The following is an 11,391-nucleotide window of genomic DNA, read 5'->3' on the forward strand; positions in this document are numbered from 1 at the left end:
GGAATTGGTAATTTCATTGGCAGTCTTGACTGAGAAAGGCACATAAAGTAAGTTTAAAATGCCAATTATACTGTTATTGATATAATTCATAAGGTTTATGAAACCCATATATTGCTTAGTAGCTGTCAGCTCCCCTTTCAAAATCAAATCACTGTCAGTTCACACGGTTTGCTGGTGCCTATCTCTGTGTCTCTGTAGCCACTTTTTCTCCTGGCAATGCCAATCCTGAGTATGACACATGTGAACTGCTGCTGTGTGGTCATGCCTGTGTCTTTTGGGGATTACACCGTAAACGATGCAGGTGTAATCACGCCACTAATTTTGCTGTTCTGATGGTCAGGCATTGTCCTTTCTTCAATGGGAAGAGTCTGAGGTTGTTTAATTTTTTTTGTTTGATTGTTTGTAACTCTAAGATCAGCATGGCAATGCAAGGGTGCACTCAAGCTAGAATGCACAGGAGTTTAAAGCATCCCCATGTACTTGTTTCTGCCCTGTGGCAGATCTGGCAAATTGGGCAAGTTGTGCCCAAGCTGCTGAATAGCCAAATGTGTTGGCAAGTCCTGAGTTCCTCTGACACTACCTGTGGCTGTGCCCAGCTGCTTGTGCAGCTCCTTAGCAGGGAAGGGCTGGCCTAATTCATTCCCCTTGCTCAACCTTTGTAGCCTCCACCTCTGCAGCTCTGTTGCGGCAGCTGGTGGTTAGATGAGGGCTTGTCTAAAGGCTGGAGTGTCCCCAGATGAACAGTAGAGCTTCCTGGAATCTGGGCTAGCTGTGGCACTGCCTTGTGCTGGGTAAATAACTCAGAGGATTTAGCATTAACTACTCCCTTTGCTTATATGTTTATAAAAGCACTTGCTCTGTAAATATTAAGCTTTCAACCATAAAGTTTTATACATTGCCCTCTTTTACTAACAAGACTATTTAGGAATGACTGCCTGGTTCTGATGTTTGCTATTCTTTCAGTATTTATTTCAGCTTCTCTAAACAAAACACACCCTGGATAAAATCACATATCTGTGGTCGCTAACTTCAGTGTGCCAGCATTTCAGAGTTCATTTTTACTATCTTCACAGAACAGCATTTCCATTTGTAGTATTTACTTGTTTCTGTATTTCCCTTTATGTTATGCAAGACCTTTTTGCACAAACTGACTATATTCTAAATAAGATTCCCATCTGTTTTGCAAATGCAACAGCATTTTCTGTTTCACTGAATACATTTACATTTACTTGCTGCTTTATTGTCACTATACAAACATGGACTGGTTTCAATTTATAATTATTTGTAATATCTTACCAGAGACCAAGAAGTCAAAATTCAGAATGCTCACCAGTATGAAAAGTTAAAAGCTGCTTTGTAAAGTCTGTGTCACCTTGCATTTTTTTATTAATAATTTAATCTGCTATTTTGATGAATATTTGATTGGTATTGTTAAATCTCTTGTTCGTGTTTTTCACAAGCTTCTCTAGTTTTGGGGTCTAGAATAATTCTGTGGGACCTAAAAATTCTGGTAGTGGCTAGCAATAATCATAACTTTACTGAAACATTCTTGTTCCTATGTGCACCCAGAAACAGAAACTTTAAAAATAAATGTATCTCATATATACTGATACAATTGGTTTTCTGGGCATTTCATATAAAATATAAATATAAAAAGCTTTTGGATTATATTTCTTATATTGGTGTTGGATTGTCCATGGCTGGTCTGGTTATTATCATTTTGTTTCAATTACTCTTGAGGTAACAGGGAAGATGTTAAACTGCAAGTATTTTACACTAAGTTACAATATTGTGTTCTTTATGTAGTTTGAGGAAAACAATTAAAATCAGCCAGTTTAGAACATATTGCAATATTACTGATTAGCAAATACAATTTTAAAAAATAGCTGCACCACACAGCATGGCTTGGGACTCGCTGACACCTCTGTTACTACGCTGGTCAGGCACTGACAACACAGATCCAGAGTACACAGGTCGTGATACACATTGAGCTTTTCAGTTCACTATCTCAATACTAGGCTTTAAAAATGTGTCAGTATTCCACCACCAGTGTGACCTCCCCCCATATACTGTTATTACAATGTGTGAACAGTTATCTCTTTTTCCTAGGCAGTAGCTAGCTTGTGGTACTGTTTTATTGTGGATGACTTAATACAAACACAATTACAGCAAATTTTCTTGATGGACATGCCTGTGATTAATGGTGTCCTGTGAATCCCCTCTGAACAATGAAGGAAGTCATGCCAGCAGAGCTGAAGTTATAATAGATTAATGCCTGTTTCTCATCCTGCTTGCACTAATGCAGATTTGGAGCAATTCCATCAATGTTCATATTTTTAAGACTGTAGGACTTTCCAGCCTCTGCCTTTTCAATGTATTTATTTATGATAATATTTAGATATATATATAAAACACACATTTGTAATATGCACACATATACTTTGTATAATACCAAGGGAGGTGGTGGAATTTCTGTCCCCACAGGTGTTTAAGGAAAGACTGGACATGGCACTCAGTGCCAGGGTCCAGTTGACATGGTGGTGTTTGGTCATAGGTTGGACTCAATGATCTTGGAAGCCTTTTCCAACCTAATTGATTCTGTGATTCAGAGATAGGACAAAGTTTGGAAGTGGAGGTTTATTATTCTCTTGCTGGTTAGAATGGTTAGAAATACTTGTTTTATGCTAACTCACTTCTTAACACTGATGAAAACGATTCCAAAAAGAGCAGAAAGGGGAAAAAAATGCATCCCAAACTGCTGTCAGTCAAGGCTTAGTCCTAAAAGGTGCTGGATATTCTCTGTTCTAGTCAAAGTCAGACAAAACTGATGGATTTGTTAAGCTGTCTGAGAGTAATGTTGCTGTAATTCTGCAAACTGATCATTGTTTTAGTTTCTGTCTGTATTAAAGTTTCTCCTCTCTAGCTTGCTTTTAGTATAAATGAAAATGAGAAAATATTTGAGAATTTTTTTCTCATTTTTCTCTTTTTTTTTTTTTTTCTCCTAAAAATATTTCTATCAATAGGAAAAGTCAAAACTTATCTGTAAAGTGGACATTAGTGAGTCTCTGCTTTTCTATGCTCATTTTTAACATCATCTTCATCTCTGGAATTGAAAACCAAACTTCCAGAAAGTGCAGCAACGTTACCACCAGATGCTACCAGCAATATCTTCCTTATGATGCCACCAGTACCACCTTACCTCTGACACGGTGGATACTCCCACAGAGTCCTGGTGCACAGCCACGTGGCTGTCCTGCTGAACTATTTCTTGTTGGCAGAATTCCTGTGGTCAGCACTCAGTTCTGCACTGTTGTACTTATTGCTGCTCAGAGCCAAGAAGCCACTGCCTGAACATTTCCTCGTAACCATGTCAGTAATCGGATGGGGTAAGATTTAAAGCTGTCCATACGGCAACTTTTATAGTACAGAGTACATTCAGGGAGAGTTGTAAAGATAGGAGATCAACAGAGAGCAAGTAGAATCAGAGTCTCTGTCTCTGGGTTAGTGCCACGTGATTTAATAATCTCCTGTTGCTGCTCACATTACTGGTATAACCTGAGCTTGTTCTCATTGACCTGATCAAACACTGAAACTGATAGCTTGGTCACTGGCACAGCAGCACAGGCCTGTTGGGTGCAGGAGAAACTTTCACAGTAATCAAGCATTCAACAATCTGCTTCTGCCAGCTAAGTAAAAAAATCTTTCAATTATGGTGGTTGCATATGTGGACTTAAATTCCTCATTTAGTGATTCCCAGCCAGAGCTTTGAATACATGCAAAAGCAATGAGTGCCTGATATTATTTTTTTATATATTATTTATTAATAAGCAAACAACACATTCTAAACGCATTCAGTACAGCAGTTAGAAGCAACACTGCAAATTGAAAGGAAACTTTCAGAGAATGTTTCACTTTCAGAGAATGTTTCATTTTCTCTTCCAGAGAACTTACCTGGACAATGGAAAAATTCAGACAGATGCTGACAAGGTAAAGTGAAAATCTCAGCCTGTTTCAAGAAACTCTTCTAATACAGTGTACAGGGGCACCAGTATTTTCCATGTTGTGTGTTCAGCTTTTGTGTTGTATTGTTTCTGATGGCACCCACCGAGCAGTTTCAACCCTTATTGTTCCATTATTATGTCTTGCATTTGTAGAGGCAATTCCTCAGAAACATTTAGAATTTGGATTTCACACGCAAACCAGAAAAGTTCAGCAAATGCTGCCTAGCTATGTGGCACGGTGCTCCCTCCATATGTATTTGAATGACAGCACAGCATTGTGTTCTTCTGTGTGTCCTGTGAGAAATTACACATGTCCAAACCAGCATGATTCTGACTCACTGCTTTTGGATCTCTTTTGAGACCACAGTCAGTGCACAGCAATCTGCAAGGTCTCTATTAGGGATGAAGAAGGAATAGACTTTAAGGAGCATGTTTATTACCAGGATAACAAGTTTTGCATGAGGTTCCTTCCCATGAGATGTGCTGCCTAGTGTGAACTGGTAGGCAGGAGATGTGGAAGACAAGAAGCAAAGCAAAGGGATTGAGGAGGCAGACCTGACAGCCAAACTTCTTGGAGGGCAAAAGTTACACTCGGCATCAATCTGGTATGAAATGTAAAGGTGTTTGATACAATATGTTCCTAAATTAGTTTCTCACTGCTGACCAGAATGCAGGGTTGTGATATCACAGTTGTGATAAGGGAGCCCGCTACAGCCTAGGAGGGGGCTTGCTCTTTCACCACAGGTGTTTGCTCGGGAAGCTCTGTTGAAGATCTTTGCTGGCAAAAATCAGCAAGTCATGGAAATGAGCTGTCCTCAGAAAAATATTGCTCAAAACCTTCAGTCCTGCCTTTTGTCTAGGCTACAGAAAACCCCCTTAACTTAGTACAAGGCAGGTGAAACACAGATCTTAAAATCTATGGAATTTAGGAGGCGATAAGTTATTTGTATGGAAGGGAGGTATGCCTGTGCAACCAAACAATAAATTGCTAATGTCTCATTAATTAATTAGGAATCCCTGCCATAGTAGTTGCAATAACACTTGCAACTGGCAGAGAAGCTGCTGACAGAGAAGGAAAAGCTCTAAACTACTGACAGGAAGAATTTTAAGTCCACATATTATTACAACACTTGCTACCCCACGCCTTTTGTGATGGCTTATTATTAATACAATTCTAGATGTATTGTTGGTGTACTATTTTGTACTTCTAAGTACTCAAAAGAAATAAAACTCTTTACTCAACCTAGATATTCACTAGAAAGAAACACATTTTCTCCTTACTAAGGATCTAGGGTACTAGATCTACATCTGCCTTGAATCCTTCTGTAAGACTGTGCAGTCCTCTGTGAATTGAAATGCAAACTGCAGACACCCTCAGCCTGATACTCCATCCCTTCACTTAAGTGCATAACTACATTTCAGTACCTACATTAAACATATTAAATTAATTAATGTACTGAATTATACATACCTCACATGTATTAAAATCTGGCCATAATAATTATATTCCTATTTGCCCTGTGTTTCTGGAATAGGTATTCATTGGAGTGTCCACATACCAAAGCAGGTTATCAGGCTTACAATGTACCTTGGCAATAGCGGATGATAGAAAGAAAGGCAGACTTGTTCAGCAAATGTAAACACAAACCCCCTTCTAGATGGTAGTCATGTTTTTGCACATTTATTCCTCAGTCTCTTGTCACCAGCTCAGACCTTCTTGTCACAAACTTGGATTTTTGACAAAATCTTTTATTTTAAAGAAATGTATACTTTCAGCAGGCAGAAAATTAATTCCATTTGTTACAATGGGTCAGACTTTGTTCAAGTGCATATCAATGAACACATTCAGACTTTCCTTTTTGGATTGCAATGTCACTCAACTTCAGTGACAGTTATTCCCAATTTAAATCCCTAAAAGTGAGACCAGAACAGGTCCAGACAACTGAGAATTATGAATTTCTCAGCACAGGCAAACATCACGCCAGTTCTCAAGCAGCTTAAAGCAGATTTACTTGCTCCGTTTTGCATCACCACTCCATGTACTGTCTCAGGCTGTATGTCACAAGCCCTCAGCATACACTGTATTATTTTAAAAAGGATTGCTTTCATTTTATTAATTCCATGGGACTGATCCATTCAACAAAACTTTGTACCATTTCATCATGTCTTTAAGTACAATTTTCATGGTTGGAGCAAACAAAATACCTTATCTCTGAGTCTGTTCAGGCTTGAGAGACACTTCATGGGCAGCTACTTCTTTTGTTGAAAATTAAGTGGATTTGGATGAACTTATAAGCATTCTAAAAAGCTTATAATAGCTAACATGCTAATTTTCAATTGCCTTGGTAAACCTCACTTTTTAAATTGAAAACAGATACATACAAGCTGCAAAATCCATACACAGATTAGTCTGACATATTTGGTTTCATTTATTTTTCTGGATTTCTTCTCTGAATGATACATCAAACAAATGTAGGGAAGTGTATCTTCTGAACTCATTTTAATAATACCTTTTTGCAATATAGCCCTGAATAAATAGAAAGTTTGAAACTCAGATATTAAATGGTATAGAGAAAGATTTAATAACTTTTTGTGTGTTGAACTTTTTGTTCTTCTAGGAATAAAAATGATTCATTAATGAAAAATAAGATTAGCACTGTCTCTATAGTGGTAGTGCTCGGGATTATCTGGATGATTTGCTACCTCACGTTAATAAGTAAAGAAAAAACAAGTCTTGCTTTCAGCTTTCAGTTTTGCATTTTGAATGCTACCCGGGTATAATATTTAGCAATTCTGAGACTAATAATTTAAAAATTTGACTTATTTGTTCTACACCTTGATATAGGGTGGGAACTTGTTAAAAAGCAGTTATAGGGATTCAGAGGTGGGATTTTATTTCAAGGTCAGCACTGAAAAGACTGTTCTGTCTGGATGGCTTCTCTTACACCAAATAATATATAAAATTATTTTCAGAAATAATAGCAGGAAAAAATTCCTCTGTAATAGATGTTGGAAAGAGTCCCAGGATAGTAACAAGAGCTTCATGGCTTGAGACCTTTCACAGTGATACTGAAAAAAAACCTTCAGGAAAGTTTCTGCTTCTTCTTTCCCCCCACAGCCCTGCTGGATTCTTGGCCTTGTATTCCTATAAATGCATCCCTTCATATAAGACTTATGAAGTACTTGGAGTAATGGATTCTTCATTATTATGCCCCTGGCTACTTTCTATAAAACATCTAATTGGAAATATGTGAAAATCCACCCATCCCCAAACATTAAGTTGGTTTTGTTTTTGTTTTTTTTTGACTCAAGATTCTCCTGTTTAATCCTTGAAATGAGAATTTAGAAAACCAGTAAAGAAATATTAAAGTCTTTATTCCCTTTGTCTGAATCCGACTGAAGTGCTGATATGGTACACCACATTTAATGCTTATGGCATCCTCAGCCAGGTCTTAGCTTCATCCTATCCAGATGAGAGTAATAATATGATCCTGAGACAGGCACCTGACACATGCTAACTAATCCATTACAATGTGCAAATGAGGCATATATAGTTGGGAATCACCTACATGGATTCGTTTTCCTCTTGAACGTACTTCATTTATTTCAAGTTATTGATGTAATTGTTAGCAGTTACAAAAATCATCTTATGGTTGTTTTTCAAATCAAGTCACATTGACTAATCTTTTCTGGTTTTAACAGCAAAAAAAGTCCACACTTTCATTTCCTCTACAGGAACTCCAGATTTGTATTCTGTTCACTTTCAGAACACCACTCTTGAAGAAAAAAGTTTTCAAAGTGTTCCCATTTTCCAGGTACTACTGTATCTGCATTTAAAAACATAAAATATTTCAAAATCACAGCCTGAAAACGATTCACAGGAAACTTTCAGATCAACTCAGACTTTTTCAGACAATATTTCCTTGTCTACCTTCCCTAACTGGAACTGGAAACATGCAAATCCATGAAACACAATCCTGCATTGCTCATGCTTTGTTTCATACAGCTCTCACAGGTACCTGGAATGATGGACACACTTCTCCAGCTGCATGTAGCTGGAAATAGATCATAAGCTGAGACCAGGAGAGAGGAGCAGGACCACGTGCTGGCAGGACAATGTGGCTGCAAATCAGCCAGGCAGCACCCGAGCTGCTTGGTGCTACTTGTATTCCAAGGTCTTCTCAAGGACTGAGCTAATGACAGTTTTATACTCCAGTACAGACACACAGAAGTTGCTCTCTTTATGCCCTTTGTAGATTCCAGGCCCACTGGACATGGCCAATGCACTGCAGCTCTCCTCTCCCTTTCATAAGCAACAATTCAATATAATTAGAAACCGAACAGTATATCAACAAGGAGCAATTACAAATACACTGTGCATTACACATGAGACTTTCTCAGTGTCTTCATAGAAGTGTTTCATCAGTCCTGAAAAGTCCTCCATTGAAGGAACCCGTGGGTTTCGGGCTGTAAATCCCCCCGGCTAGCTTGGGATTTAAGCCCGCACGGATCCTACATGGACGAAGTAAAGGACGAGAAGCGCTCTTTCTCCACGTGGTTCTGATGTCCTGTTTATTAGCTGGAAGGGGACATCTGCATCATAGGGTTTCCAGGTGAAGAAGAGAGCGAGAACGCCCAACTCAAGGGACATTTACACCCGCGAAATGGGAGGCGGGGACAGAAGGCCACACCAGTGGGGAGGGGCGAAGGGAGGGGCTTCAAGGGACAAGACCACAGGTACAAGACCTCAGGTGTATCTGAGGGATACACCATCTGAGGAAAGGGGGTATACATTTGTATAACACAACACCCAGTGCAGTATCCAAATAACAATTTAGTGCATCACAACACCCCATGTCTTAGAAATCCATGCTGTCTTATGAGGCAGAAAATAAGTGTACTGGAGCATTGATACGCCTCTAAAAAGAGCAGTCACACCAGAAGCAAGGCTGAAGTTCATCACTACTGCTCCAGAAAAAGCAGAGAACGTAATTATAAGATATTTAGGACAGGTAGTTCATACTTTTTTTTTTTTTTTTTTTTGGATAGGAAGTTCATGTATCTGTGGGCATCCATTTTTTTTTTGTAAATCCAATGTATAATGCTTGCTTTTGTCAATTCCTCCAATTTCCTTCAGAAATTTTCCTTTAAAAATTTGTGTGGTTTAGGAAGAATGATACTTGATTGTGTTGTAAAACATTGCTATGCATTGTGAGGATGACTCCTTAAATGAGTGATAATATTTTCTAATAATTGATATTTTTTTTCCACAAACAAAAGTATTCTCTAAAGAACATCCCATTTAATTTTGAACGCCTCTTTTAATAAACTAATAAAAATATTGTTTCCATATTGTCCCAAAAAATGAGGCAAAAACCTACAAAGAATTTGAAGTATGGAATTGGAAATGTTGTCTTCTTTTACTAATTAAGCATCCTGTCTCTAAGTATTTCAGATGTGAATAAAATGCTGTTATTGCCAACAACGAACATCTCTTGCTTAATATAGAACACTTTCAGCATAAAGCCACCCCACCCCTCCAAATTATACATTTCATAGCTTTTTTTTCTTTCATCTAGGGAATCCTAATTTCAGAAATGGAACAAATTAAAATGCTTTTTTTCAGGTAATATGCAACATTATTACAGGAACAATAGTTCAGCTCTTATCTACACGTGGAATATATTTATCTTCATAGTATAGTGAACTTTGGTATTGTTTGTGATATGTGGGCTTTAGGGATCACAAAGTTTCTTGTTAACACTTTGGAAACGTTTCTTCGATAAAAAAATGGATTGGAGAAGGACTGAATCATCAGTACAAAGGTACACAATACAATACAATACAGGTATACAATTCTGCAATACAAGTGGCAGAAAGTATAATGGATGGAAACATCAAATTTTCCAGATCTTTTCAATATTTTTAAAGCAAAGATTTTTTTCATTGAAAATACCCAAATATTTTCTAAATACTTTGTTAAAGTTTAGCAAAGAAGCCTCCCAAATAATGCTCCTCCTCCTCCTTGAAATCTTTAGAATTAAAATTTGTGTTGTGTTCATCTTTTCTCACTTCCATTTGAAATTCTCACCTCCATTTTCAATCTCCTTACTGCTAGCTGGACCCTCCTGTAGGCAGGGACAGAGCTCTCAGCAAGGACAAATACTACAAAAACTAAACAACTCTTACATTTTTCTTGCCCCGGCAGAAAACAGATATAAAAAGAAAAGGTGTTGTTATGTTTGAAACTGCCAATCAAATCAAATCAATAATTTGCAAGAGCCAAATTATGATAAAAGAATGAAGTATAAAATTTATTTTGCGATCGAATTACAAAATCTGGGTCAGCCACGAATCGGACAGAGTCTAGCCTGGGACTTAGGCTCTGGGTGACACGCTACACAGCTCTGAGCCCCTATCGCCTCAGAGTGGAACGCACTCCATGGTCGGATCCGAGTCCAGTTCTTATACTCTTTTTCTTGCCGCAGGCCAGGATGTCCTTGGTCCTTTTCTTAATCAAGTGAGTCCCAAAAGCTTCTCTGGTCCAGGATAATGCTATCTGATGAAAGATGGTCCAGCTCTCGATGTCTCGGGAATAATTCATTGACTCCTTGTCTTGTGCTAGACAGAACTTGAAAAGCCACAAACCCCGTGTCCGGGGAGATGTACAAGTGTAACATTCCCTTACTGGAAATCTCTTACATGTTAAAGGATTTCCCAGAAACAGATTACAAGCCTGAATGGGTTCCCATCAGATATGTTGTTTGGGCAAATCTCCTGTGATAAAAATAACTCCTTAATTTTTATAACTATTTCTAACTGGTTTTATTATTTCTCACATCATATTATTTCATTTCTTTATGAATGAATTAATTTTGACTTCATTCATAACAGTGTCTTTTCAGAGGCATCTTTAACGCCAGGAAATAACTAAGCACAGTTGTGCTTTCGGTAGCTCTGCAAAGGCACCTCTCTCGGAAGCACCAGCACAGCGCGGCCTCACTGCTAAATGAAAACGGGCAGCAGAAATCCCAACCATCCCCCAGCAACACGAGCTCCAGTTCCAGAAGCCCTGGGAGAGGCGCCTTTAGGAATCCATTCCTGCACCTTCCATTGACAAAACTCAGGAAATTGGCTGCACATTCATGTTTTTTGCCTCTTAGGGGCACAAGCTCTTAATGCAAGACAGGGGAGTGTGAGAGGGTGTGAGGGTGTGTGCGGCTACCAGAGTAATGTCACCATTCAAGGATGAATGACTCCTGTGTGTGGGTGTCTAGCAAGTCTAACAAGTACAGGGGAATTTTATGGCCCTTTTTTTCTCCGAGCACCGCCAGCCTACGATGGCTAAGGCTCGTATTTCGAAAGACACCCTCTGTCAGAGCGCGGCCTC

At 38.6% G+C, this 11,391-nt stretch overlaps 1 protein-coding gene across 1 annotated transcript in view; it reads left to right on the forward strand.

The window, feature by feature from the left end:
* The window catches only part of ADGRG7 (adhesion G protein-coupled receptor G7), a 34,236-nt gene extending 23,056 nt beyond the window's left edge, over nt 1–11,180 (forward strand). The window contains 9 exon segments of the mRNA XM_038143321.1: nt 199–334; nt 1,627–1,740; nt 3,024–3,190; nt 3,193–3,242; nt 3,245–3,386; nt 5,013–5,106; nt 6,620–6,776; nt 7,737–7,816; nt 11,165–11,180. Of these exon segments, the coding sequence (XP_037999249.1) occupies nt 199–334; nt 1,627–1,740; nt 3,024–3,190; nt 3,193–3,242; nt 3,245–3,386; nt 5,013–5,106; nt 6,620–6,776; nt 7,737–7,816; nt 11,165–11,180 (956 nt within the window).
* Nucleotides 11,181–11,391: the final 211 nt, after the last annotated feature.

This window comes from Motacilla alba, chromosome 1 (genome assembly GCF_015832195.1).
Source record: "Motacilla alba alba isolate MOTALB_02 chromosome 1, Motacilla_alba_V1.0_pri, whole genome shotgun sequence".
NCBI lineage: Eukaryota > Metazoa > Chordata > Aves > Passeriformes > Motacillidae > Motacilla > Motacilla alba.